The 21,545-nt window shown below is 40.6% G+C and overlaps 1 protein-coding gene across 8 annotated transcripts in view; it reads left to right on the top strand.

Annotated features, from left to right (window-relative positions):
• lrrc7 (leucine rich repeat containing 7) overlaps positions 1-21,545 on the top strand; it is a 100,871-nt gene that overhangs the window by 50,974 nt on the left and 28,352 nt on the right. For 6 of the 8 annotated variants that reach the window (XM_036520735.1, XM_036520732.1, XM_036520733.1 and 3 more), the window contains exons 2-10: positions 8,398-8,600; positions 10,444-10,561; positions 10,726-10,804; positions 11,848-11,937; positions 12,411-12,467; positions 14,507-14,570; positions 18,851-18,925; positions 19,228-19,372; positions 20,130-20,202. In XM_036520735.1, the coding sequence (XP_036376628.1) occupies positions 8,412-8,600; positions 10,444-10,561; positions 10,726-10,804; positions 11,848-11,937; positions 12,411-12,467; positions 14,507-14,570; positions 18,851-18,925; positions 19,228-19,372; positions 20,130-20,202 (890 nt within the window). In that variant the 5' untranslated portion in view covers positions 8,398-8,411. Of the gene's footprint in view, positions 1-8,397; positions 8,601-10,443; positions 10,562-10,725; positions 10,805-11,847; positions 11,938-12,410; positions 12,468-14,506; positions 14,571-18,850; positions 18,926-19,227; positions 19,373-20,129; positions 20,203-21,545 lie in introns of those variants that run through there. The other 2 variants (XM_036520739.1, XM_036520740.1) reach the window with 1 other exon arrangement.

Genomic DNA, 21,545 nt, shown 5'->3' on the forward strand with positions numbered 1-21,545 from the left:
TATTAGTTCTTTCAGAGGCGACAGGATCCTTGCTACGCCCTGAGCCTGCAAACCTGTGTTCAGACCCCCAGCAGCCGCCCACAGAGCCAGCAAGGTCCTCCTCTGGGGCTGGCAAGGGGTTAACTCTGTCACTTCAATGTACAGATTGGGAAGAGCTTGTATTAATAGTCTGTGCTGTGGTTTGAGAATGAATGCCGTGTGGCAAGACAATGTGCTCAGCTTGTTGTCGCTAATAAGTTATGACAGAGGCAAGGAGACTGCGAAACTTGATGCGGGGAGGGGGAGTGATGCGGGGAGGGGGGGTGGGGGGGGGGGGGGTGGGGGAGGTTGGGGGTTATTGAGCTCTCTGAGGTGAGTTTTTCTCAAGCATAAATTCTTTCAGAAGTTTCCTGACCCATGAGCAGGCACTGTCTCGTGTAAATGTTTCTTTTTTTACCATTAGTATTGTCTTGAGGTACCTGCTATAACAGGATTTTTGAGTGCTTATACTCCTCATATAAACCAACCAATATACACAATTTGATTTATTTTGTTTTTCAGTTTGGTACAGAAAACATTCTCTTGTGTTTCAAAAGACTAGTGGTAATCTCCAAAGTGGTACACCTCTTCAAAGTGTCTGTGTTGTACAGAGCCTAGCTATACGGTGCTCAATTCTAGAACAAAGGAAGATTTAGCTTCTTCTAAAATTACAAGCAGGAGATGGTTTTGTGGGCCATGTAGTACACTTGTTGGCTCATTGAAAGTGTTCCCAGGTGTTCTGCAGTGAGACAATGCACTTGATGGCTTGCTTCGGAAAAGGCAAGTGGAAACTCCTTCCAATAATAGCAAGAATATCCTTTTGGGCAAACTGTTCATGTATTAATTCAGAATCAATTACTCTTCTAAGCCAGATAAGCCATTGAGACATCAGAGCCTCCACCAAGCCTCCTCATAATTTCAAAGAGGACAAATCACCAGTTCTCCTAACACAGAGAGATTTGGAGAGCTGGTGACATGGGCACTTTGAAGATATGTGCAGTTTACACATTTTTTAGTGGAGTGTCCCCTGCAACCTCTCTTAAATCTTATTAGCCATGCATCATAGGTTGTACAGCTTTAACAACTCTTGTGTTCCAAGTCCTGAGTAAATTTGTTTTGCAAGCTAGCTCAGATGGCTGTTTTTTAGGTTCCTCAGATGGTGGTAAAAGTTAAGTAACTGCATCTGTTGCATGGACATCATCACCAAAAAAACATAACAACCAATAAAATTGAGATTGCATCTTTTACCACAAATTCATTCAGATATCATGCCTTTCATACATTATCACTATTACCCCCATAAACTGTTATTACTACAACAACAGAGGCTCTGTTACTAAAGGCAGAGTGAAAAGAATCTGTTTATTCAAACAACAGTATGGAGCAACACAGTAACACAGATTTCAGCCAATAAAATCGCACACAGATTTATATTCAGTTATTAATGTTTCAGCAATATTGTCTGGAGTATTGTCATGTAGCTGATAGTTATAAAATGTTTTTCATCAAGCTCTCTATGACACTGGAAGAAAGCAGAAACAATTTAATGGATTATTTATCCAGTGATTTAAAAACATTAGTCTGAGTAATGCAGCAAGGAAATAAGTGCATCTCTGCTCTCTTTAATATATCTTTAACAGCATCTTTGAAACGACACCTTTGGGAATAACAGGGAAAATGTATTGCTTCAAGTCAGGATTGTGATGCTATTGTGCAGAGTGCAGAGTAGTCAGGGGGCTTTCAAAGATTACCGCTGGTTTCACAAATACCTCAAGTCAACCAGCAGTAATGAGGGAAGTCATCTTGCGCCAGGTCTGGTTATTGTCCCTGGGTTTACGCTTCACATCCAGCTTCAAAATGGCATGTTGCTCTTTTTTGTCTGAATTTCCTGAAGATGCTTTCTTTCTTTTTTTTACATTCCATTTGTTTTAGTCTGCGGTACGTACAAAACTCTCTGTAGCTTCTAATCTTGTCTTTTAATAAAACACCTCTGCGCTGAAAAAGCCTTTCAAGTTTCAGCTTTTGTTCGTTTGATCTCCCCTAGTGTTTGCTTGCAGCTGTGTACAATTAAAGTGGATCATGGGTTTGGGTAATAAATATATGTGCAGCACATGAACAAAGTACTGTATGTTCAAACAATTATCAGGTTTTGGCCTCCACTGCACTGGTCTTGATTGTATGTCGTTATGAAAATCTCATAATTGAAAAATTGGGAAAGAAATGTCCTGGTAGCCCTCTGTAACTGTCATATGTTAATAGTAATATGTTGTTAGAAACTTAGCATCGTTGTGTTGTAGATTGTCTTCAACATTTGCATTTTTAATTAGATGTGGAACACAGATCAGTGATTTCACATGATAAGCTCAGCTTTTTAGGACATATGTCATACATGGAGTAATGTGTTCATGTGCCCCCTCATACTGGATATTTATGGGAGAATCTGTTTGTCAGTGTTAATTTGTATTGGCTTCTGAATGTGTGATATTGACTGTCAAATGAATTAGAGATTGTCAGTATAAAAATACATTTTGACCTCAAGAGATGGTTACCTTGGTAACCATTTGCAGCTATTGCAAGCTGCACGTGCCATGTTGCCTGCTAGCTGACCCTGAAGAATTCAGCTGTTGGATACACATGCATTTTTAATGAGAATGTACACTGTACTGCCCCATATTCTCTTTGAAAATTGACTCACACACTGTACCACACACACGAAGACACAGATTTGAAAAATAGGGTGAAAAATATCCGTTTCTATCAATACAGAAAGTTAAATGTATGAAGAAAACAATCTAAAAACAAAGACATTATTTATGATACACTCACAGGTGAGCTTAAACAAGACTTCTCTTGTATCACTACATTCAGAGCATGTATGCATATCTCATTTCTAAGTCATTTGGCATCAGCTTACATCGAAATAAATTTAATCAGAACAAATGATCCTATTAAAACCATAAAGAAACAAGGTGATGCAGCCTTGAAAATGAGGCTGGCGAATTGTGTATCCTCACTCTTGCCTCTGCAGAATCTTTGCTTACGTCACAGTTTCCATAGCACCCAGACCAGAACTGGCTTCTCTATAAACAAACTGAGGACTTTTTCCTTGTATTTGGGCATTTCATGTATGTTTAGATGCTTACCAAACCCTGATATCACCGAGAGAGATATTTCACTTTGACCCTATAAACCAGCATTTCCAATGATATTGTTTATATGTGTGATGTACCAGCAGATAATGTCTCTTCTTGAAAAAAAAAAAGACTACACTGTTTTAAAGGGTCTTAGATCACACAGATATGAGGTTATTGATGTAGATACCATTGTAACATTTCCATAAAGGGTTAAGAAAGACCTGTCATTTATGTTCCACTTGCAGTCAGTCTAGTATTCAGTGTTGCTTGTTTTAGGACAGAACCAAAACCTGTAATGACAAGAATTGTTAAATCTTAAGTCTGTGTACATGGGATTTTTGGTAAAATGTGAGCCAGGAACAAATATTTTAATATACTCTGTCAGCATATGAATTAGATTTTCTAAATTCATGTTATGTCACTGCTTGTGAAGTATATTGAAATTGTTATGTGAATCCTTGCAGAGGACTGAATAATGCAGATGTTTATGTTGTCTGTATTACATTAAACAGGCATTGTGTCTTAATCTGGGAGAGAACTTGAAATAGTATTTAAGATTAAATGTAGTCAGTATTACTTTCCTCTGAAGATCAAGGGGCATTGCTCATAAGAGCATTTTTGAAAAAATGCTTTCACTGTTTTGCAGGTGAGTGCTTGATGTGTACAGGATATGTACTTTGGAGCCTAAATGTATTTACTAGTGATACACACTGTGCACAATATGAGTCAGGTGTCACTGCTTCAGTCTCCTTGTTTACTTGTCTGGAGGTAAAGAGGCACAGCCTCACTAAGTCACTTTCACCCAGCCAAGTTCTTCCTCCTCGCTGTCATATCAGTTTGAGTAGGATTAATCTCATATGTGTGGGAGCCTTGCTGCACACAGCCCACAGACCCTGGAGAAGATGTGTCCTCCTCTGGGAGCAATCTGGCCACTGAGAGAAGCTATGAGTGCAGTATCAGTACACAGTGGAGGCTTATGTGACCTCTGCCCCTACATTTCTTCTCCTATGTCAGAGCGGTTTTGTCTGAGCACTCCTTTTTCCTCCATACAGTAATTACCATTTGGATGAGGACTAACATAATACAATACAGTACAATACAATTCAATACATTACTTTGGGAGGTGCTGTCTTTTGCTCATCCTTTTTTAGATGTTTTGGAAGGGCTGTGTAAGTTATCTTGGACAAGGTTATCTTAAAAGAATAGATAATTTCATATACAAACAGTACAACACATTCCATAATTAGCATATCAACGATTACAGTGTTGTGTTACAATGTGCAGATTACCTGCTGGAAAGCATGTTCCTCTATATGCGCACCTTCAAGTGGAAGGTTCAAGTAGAGACAATATCACAGACACTATGTGTCAAAATTGTCACAAGTATTCATTAAAAGAAATTTGGATTAAGAATGCAGGTCTTTGACAAAATTTGTCACACCATCATTACCATCATAATTGTCGCTGTCAAAACATGAGGATGAAATTATGCCCTGTTTGTCAAATGGCTTTTCATCAGCATTTTTAAATGTTAATCTTACATTAGAAGCAAGCCAATCAGATATTGTTTGACAGAAAAAGCAATTACACACTACAATAACACACTACATGTGTTATTCTTTTTTATGTATGTTTATATGTATTTTGTTGGTTTGTTTTTGCTACCTACAAAATGCTTTTCTCTTTCAATTAGCAATGCTGTTGTGTAATGTGTGTTTTTGTTGTGTACATTAATTTTTCAGTGTTTTAATGTTTTTGAAAAGTCAGATTAATCCTAGATGGACCTTCAAAAACTCATGAAACCTGGTACGATTATAGAGCAGCATATAGATTTATTGAACAGTTAGAACTCTTCACCAGGTAGGCCAAATATCATGAAACACTCTAGGTTCCTCTCCTCATAAGGCACAATTTTTCCTTAAGAACTGATCTGCCATATTGGATTTCAAGCAGTTTTGAACATTTTTGTAAAACACGTAAATTTCAACTCCTCATGAATCAAGGGGCCTATCAGTACAAAATTTGGCCTGTTTAATCCTTGTGCTGAACTTCCAAAATTTCAAAGGAATGCTTCCTACATGAAAAAAACATTGCCTCATAGGCCAATAAATTTGCATAAACAAATCAATCTCTAGATCTAAATTGCAAAGGAGTGGTTGATATTTACTAAAACAGACTGCTACAAGCTTTTATGTTTATAGCATTTGCAATTGAGCAAATGCTACATGTTTTTAAAATGTGCAAATGAGCTAATCTGTTGCGTTTATGAGTGAATCCTTCTCAAATTTGTGTGTCAAGAGTGTGGATTATTCCTCAGTAGCCTGAATCTTAACACAATACAGTGAAAGTCCATTGTGGGATTTCTGCTATTTTGAAAGATTAGCACTTTAGCAAAAATTATGTGTGCTTTTTAACCATTGGACCAATTTGCATGATTTTTGGAACATATAATCTTTGTTTGCTTCAGAGGGATTGGGCCAATCTCTTTCAAATTTGGTCTGCCTAGTGGTTGAGACATTCTGGAATAATGTTCCAAATCTGAGAGAAAAAAAAACTATAGAAACAATCATAGTTTGAGAATTTCCAAATATTGAATGATTTTTAAAAATCTTATTCTCCTGACCCATAAGTTGAACTGTATAAAATGTGTCATAAAGAACCATTTAGGAATGCTTTATTTAAATTGTATAGACACAGATGATACTGCCATGAGTCAATCAATAAGAAGCGTTTATTTTGGAATTGTGATTTAGTCATGATTGAATGTGTTGACAGGACTCCGAGTTGTATTGGAAGTCTGAGGTATACAGGGTGAAGAGGAAAGGTGAGAGTACAGTTCCCTGCGGTGCTTCTGTGCTGCTAACCACCAGCTCAGACACGCGTTTCCTCAGTCACACAAACTTTGGTCTGTCCGTCAGGTAGTCAATAATCCTGGAATTTGTGGAGGCATCTACCTGCATCTTTTGGAGCTTCTCACACAGCAGTGTAGGCTGGATTGTGTTAAAGGCACTGGAGAAATCAAAGAACATGATCCTCACAGTGCTGCCTGCTTTGTCCAGGTGAGAGTGGGCTTGCTGAAGCAGGTACATGATGGTTTCTTCAACTCCAACCTCGGGGCGGCAGGCAAACTGCAGTGGGTCCAGAGAGGTGCTCACCTGAGGTCTGAGATGGGCCAGTATAAGTCTCTCCAGGACTTTCATGATGTGTGATGCTAGGGCAACTGGTCTGTAGTCAGCTTTGTTCTGGCGCAGTCTCTCCAGCTGCCTCTTCACCTGACTGCTGGAAACAGGAGGGGGGCTCAGTGATTCTTGACGTGGGAGAAGGTGTTGATGGGGCTGTGTCGAAGTCCATGGTGGGGGTTGGGGGGTGAGGAGAGGCACAGTGTGAGTCCGTGGTCTTGATCACTGGGGAGGTGTGAGAGGGAAGCAGCTGTGGGGGCAGGGAGAGTGTGGGGTCTGTGTGGCTGGGGGCAGGGGGAGGATGCAGCTGAGGGTCCTGTGCTGAACTTGTTGAAGAACATGTCCAGGCTTCCCTCAGCCTGATCCCCCTTCACCTTGAAGCCCGTAATCTTTTTCATTCCTGACTACACATCCCGCACGTTGTTTTGCTGGAGCTTGCTCTCCAGCTTTTGCCTGTATGCCTCCTAGCTGCTTGTATACTGAATAATCACAACTGTTCACATTGGCTGCCATTTTTTTCTGTGTTTTAACTATATCACAATCCCTGCACCTTTTATTTTGCAATGAATTCTGGGATGGGATATGTGAAATGGGTAGTGTGCAGTGGATGCATTCTGCTTTTTTTTTTTGCGATTGTAGTATGATATCTGGGTACTTTCAAGGATACTAAACCATTGATACTATACTAAACCATTGATACCATCAGGGTTGTGCGTACTAGATGGCCAAACATACTTGATAAGTGTACTACATAGTGGTATGATAGTGTTCAATTTATGATACAGCCATTGACTTGTAGTATTATTCCATACAGTCCTTTCCGGTTATTGCAGTGTGTAGCGAAGGGCGAGAGCAGTCGCCCCGCCCGGCCTTGAACTCGGGTCTACGGGGTACCAAACATGCGACTTTGACCGCGACACCAAAGAGCCAGGCTCGTTGGTATGGCAGTCAGAGCGCATACTCAACCCGGTATGCGCTCTATGCCCGGTGTGTGAGCCGTATGAGGGACCCCCAGGTTAGGTTGACCCCGCTGTGAAGGACCCCAGAGATGGGTGAAGCACGGTGTGAGGGACCCCAGAGATGGGTGAAGCACTGGTGAGTGGGGCAGCCTGGGATGGGAGAAGTATGGCAAGAGAATGCGTGAGGGACGCCATGGTGCGTGAAGCGCATGGGCGTGCTTCCCGAAGGGGAGGGCAGTGTGACGGAGTGCTGTCACTACGGTTGAGTATGCGCTCTGACTGCCATACCAATGAGCCTGGCTCTTTGGCGTCGTGGTCAAAGTCGCATGTTTGGTACCCCGTAGACCCAGGTTCAAGGCCGGGCGGGGTGACTGCTCCCGCCCTTTGCTACACAGTGTCATGCTGTGATGAATGTACCCTCAGGCCCACTACACCAACCTCCAAAAAGGCATAAGATATTACTTTCAATGTTCAAAAGATAGCACTGTTCACTTTCATAAGATAGCACTGTTCACTTTCATAAGATATTACTGTCTAATTCCTGTAGTGTGCAATCATCACGTCTCCAGACCGGCATTTTTACAGCCATAAATAACAGATTATTGTGCAACATGTAAACCTACTGACATAGTTCTACACAACTGAAATATTTGTATGAAATTAAATTGTTGACAAAGTAATTTGTTGCTCCTTGCAATGAGATAGTTATGCAGTGTGAAATGAGCCTATACAGGTCTGTCAATTGCACATAACTTTGTCTGAGGCAATTAAGATACCAGTTGACAGCACTGGTTCGGCACGGTCTGTGCTAATTTAATTTTCTCCTGTGCTGTCTGACCCAGTCACAATGACTGTGGAGGACAATGAATGGAGAAACAATTCTTAAGTAAGAGTATGAAACAATTCAATTTCTGACAATTTGCATAGACTACCTGAAATCAACAGGTGGTGAATGCTAATTGATTCAGTTCAGGTATTTACAGTAGCTATGTATGCACGACAAAGGACAAAGAAAATGCTAGATGTGGATGATGATGTTGTGCAGAAGATAAATGGCATCATAACTTGTTTGTTTGCGTGTCCCTCTCTGTCCCACTACCTCTGCAGTGCAGTGTCTGGAGATGACAACCAAGAGGAAGATCATCGGCCGCCTGGTGCCCTGCCGATGCTTCCGCGGAGAGGAGGAGGTCATCTCCGTGCTGGACTACTCCCACTGCAGCCTGCAGCAGGTGCCCAAGGAGATCTTCAGCTTCGAGCGCACGCTGGAGGAGCTCTACCTGGATGCCAACCAGATTGAGGAGCTGCCCAAGGTAGGGGAGAGGTCTGCAAATAGGGTGGGTCACTAGGTAATAGGTGAGGTTACAGAAGAACAGCATCCATCCCCTAAGTACTTATTATTATTTTAAGCTATTGCTGGGTGAGGTTTTAATGAATAGTGCAAGGTAGTGGTCAGTAAGGTTATTTCAGGTTTCTCAGAATCTCTTATTTTGTTTAAGGGTGAAGTGATGTCTTATCTGTATTTTTGATGTGAAGTTAGTTGAACTGAAACCAACAAACACAAAAGTATGACATGCACTCAAGTCCTTAGCCAGCAGAGAGGTGATTCTGATGGGTCAGCACCATGGACAGCACTCTGCATTTCTGAGTGCATCAGAACCACAGGAGCCTGCAGATTGCAGCAAAATATCCCGTACTTAAATTACCATTATAATTGCTCCTCACATCTTAGTGCAGAATAAAATATTATTTCTGAATGAAAGTAGTGGTGAGTGGAAATCATGTTAAATTGGAATGACGGCTATTGGATATTGATTCCAGATGATCAATACTCATAAAACATAACATAGTAGCTCCATATATATGTACAAAAAAAAAACTAAAAATGAAAAACAAGATCTTACAGATCATTTTTAGTGGTACTTAAAAGGGTTATGTAAGTAACATTCACAAATTGAGAGTGCTATGCCTTTATGTAAGATTATATCATCTGTGTGAGCTCACTGCCTTGAGCTTTTCTGGCCTCTGCTGTGTCCTTGTGGACCATGAGTGCGTGCACCCAGAGGCTCCTGTTGCTCTTAAAGAATATTAGCAATTATATATCTCTTAATAGAAGCTGTTGAGGTAATGTTCTGTCCAGATAGTAGACATTGGCTTCCTGCTCCTTGTGGCCTCTGGAGAAATAAATGCCTGATTTCAGACCTCTCCGTATATCCACATCGTGTTCAAAGAATGAGGTGTTGGAATAGCCACAACCTGATTAATACTGGCTGTCTCTGTCTGTGGCATAATTGTGGGCATTTTTCATGGCTTTGGTACAACTTAACTCATAACTGCTGTTTTAAAAAAGATGGAAAGACAGACAAAAGATGTAAAACACCAAGCAAATATAGAGATTAAAGTAATGGATATGGGCAATGTTTGATAGTGCCTTAGTGGTTCTGATTATGATTTCTTCATTTATTAATGTGTTCCATAGTGTTGCTGGTTTCAAGAATGAACAGAATTCATACTAGCTGACGTAGGAAAATATTTGTGGTCTACCTTCTTATTACTGCTACATCTATTGACATATCTGAAACACTTGCAGACAGCCAACAGCTAATAAAAGTCACACAGTGCACCACATTAAAGTTAGCACTCGTTGGAGAGTAAGTGCCATGTCACTGATGTCACCCAAGCAGCTGGCAGGCTCAAGAAATCTTTTATGTTTTCTAGTTACTTACTGCACCTTCCTGTCAGACACAGAGACAGAGAAGCAGAGAGACCTCAAATGATTTCATTCAATACATCTTGAAAGCATTTCCACTACAAATAAAATCTTAAGAGTTTCCACTGAACTCTTTATGCGTATGCTGCTCTGTGCCTCATTTCTCCGATCTTCTCACTCCATCTGTCTCAACCTCTACTCCTTTGTTTCGGACTATGTCAGTCTTTTGAATATTTTAAGATATTTTAGAATTGGATGGGATTGTCGTTCTTGGTTAAAATATTAAATGAGACAAGACTCTTATTTCTGTGGTCTTATTTCTTAAGTCTTACCACCATGTCTGACCACCAGACTATAGCCTCAGACAGCACTGAAATGATGACCCCTCTTACATTTGTTGTCTTCAGCCTTTTGTGTGACTGAGAGTCCTTTTTTTCCTTTTCCAGCAATTATTTAACTGTCAAGCGCTTCGAAAACTGAGCATGCCTGACAATGACCTCTCCAATCTGCCAACCACCATCGCCAGCCTTGTAAACCTGAAGGAGTTAGACATTAGCAAAAACGGTAAGCCCCCAGAAGCACCAAGGCTGCTGACGTGCTCTCTCAACGGTGTCCTGATGCATGTCTTTTGTAGGTTTTGCACAATTTTTCCCTTCTCAAAGCCTTCCAAGCCTCTCGCTGCGGCAGCTCATCAGGGCTCTTCTTAACAACACATTCTGTGTTGACAGGTATTCAAGAGTTTCCAGATAACATCAAGTGCTGTAAATGTCTAACAGTTGTGGAAGCCAGCGTCAATCCCATTACCAAGTAAGTAAGATTGTATAGAACTGTGAGCTGAAGAGCAGGGGTGACAGAGATATTACAGTAGGACTCATGACTAGAGTGGAAGTTGAGGGTTCAAGGCCCAGCTCTGAACTACTGCTCTGCCCTTCAGTTTATTACCTGAGTTAGAAGCCACTCTAGAAATGTTCTGAATCACACTGTGTAAGTGACAATGGGAGGAATCCTTGTAAATCATTTGCATAACTAATCAGGATGTGACTAAATTATTAAAATGGATCCTAAATGGTGAGATTGGTCCATTTGGGGACACGAGAAGAATGCAGTTTTTCCTCTTTCTTTCAAAGGTATCTTTTAAACAGTACAGTTTTTTATTATTAAACATTTAAAAAAGTAGATGTGGTAGAACAATATCAAGTAAGAATTTTACAGATATTTTAACAGTTATTGTAACATAATGTAAGAGTATATTGTTATTTTAATTATTATTTTGTGGTGTGCGTAGATTTTTTCAGTCACTGGGATTTTACAGTGACTTTGTAACACAGTAAATATAATACCAACTTCCAGTGGAATGTCCCTTCTGAATTTAACCAGATGATTTAAAATCAATGTATTATTGAGCGCTGCAAAGAGTATTAATACTGCATACGTTAAATTTATTGAGCATTAAATATTGATCGAGTTAAATATAAAAACACAGAATCTCTTCACTGATCTGATGTAATGTGCCTTGTGTGCTCTTAAACACGTTGGAAAGGGACAATGGAGTTGAATATAAGTAGTTACGTCATTTGGAGTATTGCTGGGAGAGACCAACGGTTGAAAGAACTCATCTTTTGTGAGTAAAATCCCATTGTGAGCAGTGGTGCTAAGCCCTGTCATGTGACTGCTTGGCCCATGCACTTGGCCTCTCTGACAATGCTGAGAGGAGCTTGGTGAGGAGAGCTGTCATGGGATTACACTTCTCCTGGCTGTGGACGTTCCTGAGGTGGTTAATATCTGTAAATTGAGCATTGTGGCAGGAGCTTCTAATAGGATCTCCCTGCTTCCTTTCCACTCTTCTCCAGGCTCCCGGACGGGTTCACACAGCTCCTAAACCTGACACAGCTTTTCTTAAATGACGCCTTTTTGGAGTATCTCCCAGCCAACTTCGGGAGGTGAGCACCACTTGCGTGGCCTCTCACAGCTCTGGTAAAGGAGGCAGAGGGAGGAGGTTTCTGTCCTTCATGTAGAGAGGTCTCATAAGCACTTTGTTGTTTTTTTTAGCTCTGTTCAATTACTGAGATCCTTGGATCCAGCTGTAAATAGAAAAAAAATCTTTATTGTGTTTAAGTAAGCCCATAGCGTGGTGACTGTGACTTGCCTGAAGCTTGCATTGCAAAGTCAGGCTTAGCACTTCTCGTCAGAATTGGGAATGAGTGTTTCTTCACAAAGAAAAGAAATCCATTATTTATCAAAACAGCAGCAGCATGCCTCCTGGGCGGTGGCATCTTGTTTGAAAGTAAAAAGTCCCAGGCGGGTTGCGTGATTCTTCTCAAATCCTCTGCTTACAAGAGGGGACTCTTAAATCCAAGAGTTTAAATTCTGTTTGTTTGCTGACATGTTTTTTCTTAAATCTTCTGCTTTTCAGACTTTCTAAATTACGCATTCTGGAACTCCGAGAGAATCACCTGAAAACCTTGCCAAAGTGAGTCTTTCATAACTCAGAATGTTTACCCATCTGAGGATCAGCTTACATCAATAATCCATGTGTTATCATAGGTCAAAAGCAAAGATGACAATGACAAATATCAAATGTAAATAATATGTGATTTTTTATATTTAACCTGGGTAATGAACCAAGGGAATTACAGTCAAACAATTTGTCAAGTTGAACTGTCAGTGGTCTGATATACAGTTACAGTGTTATCTTTGATGGTGTAGAAAAATATTTCTATACACTCACAGATAGCACGGGCCATTGCTGCAATGTTGATCCATCCCTTTAAATCCCCCGAAAAAAGATATTTCAGACACTCTGCATCCCACTCAATTCAACCTACACACCTCAATATGTGGAATGCTCTTTTCTTTCCTGTAGAGGAGCCAATGACGTGGCCATGAAATGTAGCAGTTAATATAAGTACTGACAGCTTAGCATTCGGCAGGCCCATATAGCCAGAGTGAATCATCCAACATGAAGAGGGTGCAAACGATTCCATCAGACAGACTGAGGCTTCATCAGTCTTCCTCTAATAATGACACCTGGGAAAATAAGTGCTAAATGGGCTGTTCTCCAAGTTGGCCTGGTCTGTAGAAGCAGCCACCATTCTCATGGGAAAATTCCTATTTTATATGCATCACCCCGTGATGGTCTTTTCCTCACTAACTGGCATGTAATCCACTCCCATGTACTCCATTCAGTCCATAAATCAATCAGTTATGCAATCAGATCTTGTTTACATTGGTGTATGAAGAGTGGCAGAATGCTATATTTTGTGCCATTGGATACATTTCATTTTTTTGTTTTCTTTTTTCCAGTTTCTATTTTGTGTCCCTTGACTTCAGCTGCAGAGCATTCTAGAATGTGAGGCTTCATTTAAAGCTGAAACACTGCAAATTCCTTTCACTCTCTCACATGGGAAAAAATGCATTAGCGAAAAATTCACGCTACATTCTTTATTGTTTACGGTTTTATGCATAAGTGAAATATGAAAGCACCATGCTGGAATGTATATAATATGGTAAGGTAAGTGGAGCAGAGCCGTTGGGTCTGTGATTTACCACAGTGGAAATGTCTCTACAATGTGAAAGCAACATTACACATATTTGTTCCTGCACAATGGTGCTCTCAGATGTCCTAATTTTAAACTATTTTTATTCTCCCTTCCAAGGTAAATAATATGCGGCCATGCAACATGGATGTTTATAAATCAACACAAAAAGCAAAAATAAGAAATGTTATGTTGGCAGATGAGTTTCCTTAACACAGAATCCATTATAAATGACCAATAATAGTTAGCAAATGTTATACATTGTTGAGATGGGAACCTGATATGAAATTACCTAAAGTGTGGGAAGATTTGTAACTTTGAAATATTAGATGCCCTCTGATGATTCAGCTGGTAATTACTAATTGCTAGTTGCTATATTCTGCAGCTGGCATTGGCCATGACATACAACACAAGAGACTGTTTATCTAGATTTGTGACTTCTCCTGTGGTTGAACACAAGGCAAACAATACTCCAATCAAATACCTTAGTCTCTCTGCAATCCTCACAATGTCAGAGGTAAACATAATATCACAGTGACATTTGTATTCTCAGGGTGGTTTGACTCAAGCGTTATGTAAACTGCATGAATCAGTGAATAGATAAACAGCTGACCACAGTGCCATAGAAAACAGGCAAGTACGAAGTGAATAGTAATCAGGCCTTCTAATTTCGTTCCTTCCACTGTGCGTCAACACATGTGTGCAAAATTACATATTCACTGACAGTTTGCCTCTGCATCTCTCCGGTAAAGATTTTGTCAAACTTTTTTTTTTCCCACCAGCTATGTGAAAATATGTGAGAATGCCTTGTGTGTTGTCATAGCCCTGGAAGGAGGACGGCAGCAGCGGCAGGGGCAGCAGGAAGCTCAGCGCTGCTGTCTGTCAGCCAGAGTTGGCTTGCGATTTGTTTTTTGTAAATTGTGACATTGTTTCCATGCCAGGATCTGAGGCTCTTCCTTCTTGTTTGCTACAGGTCAATACACAGACTGACACAGCTGGAACGATTAGACTTGGGAAGCAATGAATTCACTGAGCTGGTAAGTGAAGAGATCCTTCCAAGATGCCATTAACATTGACAGCTATCAGACCGCCCTTTCTTATGACCGAGCAGACCTGAGGGATGAGGGTCAGACTGCATAATCGACAACCATCTTCAGATGTTCAGTGTTTTTTTTTTTAATATGCATGCACACATTGATGTGCAGCTGAGAGGATGTTTCAAACACGCTACCATTGGCACAGCCCCACATTCACTGCCGAGCAGATTTTAATTGGCTCGTGGAGCTGGAGTAAACAGTGGCAGGGAATTTATCAAACATTTGAGCCAAATCCCTCTGCGTCGCTTGTTGCTGGCAATGTTGGATTAATTTACTGGACGTTCAAATCAATCGTCCAGTGCATAAGCTGCAAATTACTGCTGCATCTAGGGGGAAGCATGGATCTGGAACACCAGAGTTACCCGTAATTGTGGATTTCGGCCGATGGTGGTTTATGCTTTCAAATAGTTTTACTCAGTGTTGATCTTCATATCGTACTGGGACCATGTTCTAAGAATCTTGCCCCGTGGAGACAACCTTAATGATCTCTGATCTAAATCTGTAAGCTCATTTGGCTAATTAAGGAGATGTTCAGAGAAATGCAGGAGGCTGAGAAGATTCAAGGAATCTCAGAACGGAATTTATTGGTCAGAAAACAAAGGTGTGGCTTGGTGGTGTGATAGAAAATGAGAATGCTGGTCACTTTCTCCTGGATTCATTGGTGAAGTGAGCAGATGATGTTTAGTTGCATCAGCACTTAGAGGCAAAATTATGCACAAATGGGCCTGCATCACAGGGCTTTGTAATGCCTTAAACTCCCATGTGTAAATTTGCTTATAGCATTGCATCCATGGAGCTCAGTATGACAACATTTCAGAGAAGCAGTGCAAGAAGTCCCAATAGCCTGGTAGAGGATAGGATCCAAAGACACAGCTGCACATCACAGTTACAACTAACAATGCACACTTTTATGCAAAGCCCTTTAAGCAGGCAAGTTGTAAAAGAAGGTGTTATTGAAGATGCACATGAAGACGCACATCAATGTCACGTGAAGCATTAAAATATTCAGGGCCCTTTTCTTGCAGACTATGATAAAAGGCACATTTGCCCTGTAGGTTCCGAGCAAGCAGATGGTTTGGCCATTTGTTGACTGAGATTGAGCATTTGAAGCTCCCAATTACAGTAGAAGGCTTACTGATCCCTTCTGGTTAGGGGCCTGATTTTTTTTATCTGTGTGTTCTGCTTCAGTATAATTTTTCTGGACCTGTCCACGCCCATCACCTGACCTTCATCTCTGATTAGTTGTACCTAAACACCAATGTCTCCTTCCACTTCGGCACCTTCTCAGTGTGTCTGTCACACTTTTGGCCTTTCACTGGTAAACTGAGCTGCAAATTTCTGTTGGTATCTGAGATGCTCACAAGGCAAACTGGATAATAGTAATAGGGGCGGCAGTGTAGCATAGTGGTTAAGGAGCAGGACTTGTAACAGAAAGGTTGCTGGTTCAATCCCTGCCGGGACACTGCTGCTGTACCCTTGGGCAAGGTACTGGACCCACAGTTGCCTCAGTAAATATCCAGCTGTATAAATGGATAACATTGTAAAGAACTGTAACCTATGTAAGTTGCTTTGGATAAAAGCATCTGCCAAATGAATAAATGTCAATAGAGTCTCTTTTTTGGATGACTTGGTAGAGTTTAGTGTAATTTTACAAAGCATACAAGCTGCATCTTTTTTACAGTGTTGAAATTGATGGGCAGGTCTGATCTTATGTATTTTCAAATTCTTAGGCTTGTGTTATGTGGTGAGATGTTGATTGTTTAATCATTGCCTTGCAGCCCTTGTGTATTTATAGACTTTATCAATCACACTGCCTGGCCACACTCCTGCTCCATGCTCCACAGGCACTAGCTGTTTCCTTTTAATTGACTTTCTGGAGTGTACTTCAATGTAAAAGAAAAGATGCCAAAATGGAAAAAGGCTTTTCTCTCCCTTACTTTTGCTTCAGTCAGAGAGCACTCTCATACTTTCAAATCTAATTCACTGTCAGCTCCAGGAATTCAGAGTTAATTTGACTAAATTAAAAGATGATGTGTTCTGCTGTTATTTAAATGAGACTGTGCCGTCAAAAGCTTGCCTCCCTGCTCACCTTGTCAGAGTTAAAAAACGATCCTGCCAATCTTTTCCTATACGATTTACAATACATCATATCACATATCAACACTAAAATATCTCTACCAATCAAATTGCCGGAGGAGCTAGTCATTCTGAGAGATACAGATATCACTAACATGTGCCCTGCATTTTGGGAAGGGCCAGGAAAAGTGGCGTCATTGCCTTTGGAGCAAGCTTAAAAGCGAGCAGATGTTGGGCCATGCGCGGGCGGCACTGGTGCCGGGGAAAGTCTCCTAAGTGACGCACTCAGTACGGGATGAGGCACAGATGCTGACGCACCGAGGGGAAGGATGGCAGCGCATGGTGGAGACGAGGGAGTGAAACACCAGGGCAACAAAGACATACAAGATGTGCTGTGGCACAGGAAGCTCGCAGCGTGGGCCAAGTGTTTAATCTCTTTCCGGTGAGAACAGGAGGCGCGGACTAGCAGCCAAGAACAGAAGGCCTTTGCCAGCTAGTTTACTGTTTCATATCAAGGCAAAACTAATAAGGAAAACAATACATAAGGGACAGAATGTATTCGTGATAGTGGATTGTTGAAAGCGGTCACTGTACCGGCCTGAGATCTGTGTTCACTTATGAAGGCATTACTCATGCCTTCAAGTTAGGGTAGCAGAGTACATCACAAATTAAACATTATTACTTGATATTTCATTCTCCAGAATAATTGTTTGTTCATCACAGCCAGTAAGAGAGAAGGTGACCACAGATGACCCCAGACATCCATCATGTTAATATTCATTGATGACTTCCAGCATCAATGTTAATAGGATATGTCATAGTATACGCAAACACGCTGTATATACCGATAGTATATATTAATATACATACTACTAGTGTATGTCATACTAATAGTAATATTATAATATACATGACACATGACATTAATTACTTTGTGTATAAAACAGAGATTAAGGTACACTCACTGAGAAAGATTTATTTGGCCAATTGCCATGAAGCGCCACCACGTCTATCTTAAAGGAACTAAAATTCTCCGCTGCTGTATTCCCAAGACCACACAGATAGAATATTGATTCTTCTCAGGAAATACAGATTTGTTGATATATAAGCTCTAACAACTGAGGCAAAAAGTCATTTGTTCCCTTAAGTAGAAAAGGCTCATGTGATCACTGTTCTTATTTGAACTTACAATGTAAAATGTGTGGTGCTTAATCTGCACACAGAAGTTATAATGGGATTTTGGACACTTTGGACACTAGTGTGTTGTGGAACACTTTAGTTCACATTGTTTATATATTATATTAGTGAAATTTGAGGCCTTTTTAAAACTCACTTTAAAATGTTATTTCCTACAATTGCAATTTATAGTACAGTAACACAATAAAGAAAATTCCCAAGAAACTTGAATGCAGTGAGTAAATTAATAAGACAAATTGCCCATATGAGAAATATATGAATGTTTTCAAATCTGTTTTCACTAAATACTTGACTGATTCATTGTATTAGAGATGGTAAAAATAAAATGGTCTTTAAATGAATAAGAAGGTGTAACTTTGAATACTTTGGCAAAAATATCCCTGATGTAAATGAAAACCAAAGGAATACAAACAGAGCCAGTGGTCTCTGTAGAGATACTTACATAGGGAGGTTTGGGCTTTCTATGTACAGGGTATCTATAGAGATGTAAACAGAGCCAGACCCAGGGTCTCTGTAGAGGTATTTGCTCAGCTAAACCCAGGGTTTCTTTGGAGATATTTACACAGCCAGAGTGAAAGGTTTTTCTGTGGCTGTGCACGGAGCCCAATTGCTATCCTGCTGTTCAGATCAGTACCACTTTCCAGGCTGCATTCATTCAGACACACACACACATCCACTGTCCCCATGATTCAAAGGTGACTTGAATTCTGTAATATCTGGAAACTGTTAAGGACACTCTGGGAATTTGGAAGAATCTATGGCTTCATTCTCATGGCCACAATAATTCATTGTTTCAGTGATTTTTGACATACATAGTTATATGTTACTTGTAGCTCTTGTAGTTCTTGATAATAATACCCATGTAGACATCTGTGATTTATGGGGAATGAACACTGTGTGTGTGTGTGTGTGTGTGTGTGTGTCTGTCTGTCTGTCTGTTGTTTCAGCCGGAGGTTCTGGAACAGATACACAACCTGAAGGAGCTGTGGATGGACAATAACTCCCTGCAGACGATACCTGGGGTAGGCCTATCCCTCGGTCCCACTGTCTCAGAACAGATCAAATCATCCTGTTGTTAAAGCAAGACATCCCCGTAGTCAATTCTCAGAGAGAGTTTTCCTCTGTAAAACCATTTTAAAGCCCATTTTCCAAGCTGTGCTGTGAAGGCATTTGGTTGCGTGTCTTTGCTGGACTTGCTGCAAAATGACATCTAAAAGCCGCTGAGCCCCCTCAATTCCTCCATGGGCACAGGCGCTGCTTGTCGGGCTTGTTCTGCACTGATTTCTACCTCTGCGTGCTTCCTCCCCCCTCCCTGCTGCTGAAGTCTATAGGGAAGTTGAGACAGCTGAGGTACCTGGACCTGGCCAAGAACAGGATTGAGACCCTAGACTCAGACATCTCGGGGTGTGAGTCCCTGGAAGATCTCCTGCTGTCCGCCAACATGCTGCAGCAGTTGCCTGACTCTATAGGTGAGGAATGGTCAGTGCTGGGGTTATGCCACACAGCAGCACTGTCAAACTCAGAAGACATCAATTAATCAATAAAAGGGCATTCAGGTCTTGCCTTACTCAGTTATGTTCCTAATTAATATTTTGACAAAGCTACTAGAATGGGCAATTAATTCTTTAATGTGTGCATAAATCTTGGTTGGCTCTAGGGTTATTTTTGGAAAACACACCCATCACTACAGCTTAAGCTGTAAACTACTTAAATAATAAGTCTGTGAGTGCGTCTGTATGTGTTCCTGTGTGTATATGCTGTATATACATATCCAGTTCCAGTCAAAAGTTTGGACACACCTGAATAAGATAATGGGAAACATGCATTCAAAGACATTTTGATCAAAAGACTTAAGGCTAAATGCTTGAAATTTGTTACTTAGACAAATATAAATAGTGAAATTAATGCCTATGTATTTTTAAAAAAAATTAGCTACTTTGAAGAATCTAAAATATTAGATAGTTTTGATTTGTTTAACGCTTTTTGGTCACTATAGTAAAAATAAAGAAAGAAAAGTTGAGTCCAAACTTTTGACTGGTGCTGTATGTACATATGCACGGGGAACTACGATGTTCTTTAATATGTAACATTCTTTTAAAATACTTCTTGTACTGTTCTTTTAAGAAATAGAATAGATTTAATTCTTTCCTCATTTTTCCAGTCAGACTTGTTCATAGAATGTTGATCCAAGTAAATGTCATGCATAAGTACCTTTTGTGTTTTCAGGAATGTTGAAAAAGCTCACAACTCTAAAAGTCGATGACAACCAGCTGACCTCACTGCCTAACACCATTGGAAGGTGAGTACATCGGGACAAAAAAACTCAAGGGCAAGTGCTAGAGTGTTGCTCCACACCTCTCAGAACGTGATCCCCGAACCTCCCTCAAAGAGAATTAGGAAGTGCTGGTAAAACAATGCCTCTGTAAAGCTGAGGGTATATGCCAACCTTATGACTTCTATCATTAATTCAATGTTTGTGTGTTTCTTGAGTGGATGCGGTTTAATACTAACTTAAAGATGTAGTAAACTGCTTCTTTCATAATACTATCACTTGTCACATTAAATAATAAGGGCCCGAATGTCTCCTGTGTGCCTCTTGCCAAGCTACACTCATGGCCTGTGGTTATAATGAGTCAGAAGCCCAACTGTCTGGCACGAAAGCATGTTGCTTTTCTCACCGCGCGTTGAGAAATGCAGGTTGGCAATGTTAGTGTTAACTCTGAAGTGATGGAGGACAGCCTGTGCCGTTGACCGCAATGAAAGAGGATGTCCATGCTTTGGTACTGTTGAGAGATGTGAACTTATTTTTGTGATGAGGAATAAATCTCAAACTAATCTACATTTTTAGTACATTCTTGAGCAGTCTTTAGAATATTTTGTCTTCCTCTTCCAAGTGTGGATTTGAGTCATAACCAGTTACAACTTTAAAGGCCCATCTGGGTTATAAAACTAAGGGTTTTATTATAAAACGTAAGGGTTTATGATGTGCCAAGCATCCTAGAAAGGGAATCCAGTTTTAAGAGGAATTGCCTCAGTCTTTATTCAGTGACTATTTCCACTCTATGTCTTTTATACGTATACCTGCAGTGGACTAAACTGACTCTGTTTCTCTTCTTTTTAAACTATATCATGATTATCTGTGTAGACAGTTCACTTAATAGAGGATACTTAGAGTTTCAAGCTATTTGAAAAAGCATTATTTCATTATCCAAGCTTTGAGGTTATGCTATAAGGATATTACTTTTTCTACAAGCCGTATGCAGTCCAGATATGAGAGTTCAGATGCTGCCATTTGCACAGAAAGGATTTTATGACAGTAGTGACGATATTCTCACCACATCCACGCCACTTTTTGCTCTTAACCATATTCAACCGATGCAGTATGTGTGGGTCTGGACCTAGGAAATAAGGAAGTGGAGCACCCCAGACATTGACCAAGCTCTGTGTGCCTGCGTGCGTGTGTATGGGCGCGTGCACACGTGCGGCTAATTCATCTGTGTGCTTGATTACGTGTGAGCCTGAGGGAAAACCGGGGGTTGAATCTGAGTGCACTCCGTCACTGAAAGCTTTCACCACCTCAGACCTCTCTCACCGTCTCAGGCGTCACCCATCCTCACTATTGCGCCCACTGCCTCATGCCTC

This window comes from Megalops cyprinoides, chromosome 2 (genome assembly GCF_013368585.1).
Source record: "Megalops cyprinoides isolate fMegCyp1 chromosome 2, fMegCyp1.pri, whole genome shotgun sequence".
Taxonomy (NCBI): Eukaryota; Metazoa; Chordata; class Actinopteri; order Elopiformes; family Megalopidae; genus Megalops; species Megalops cyprinoides.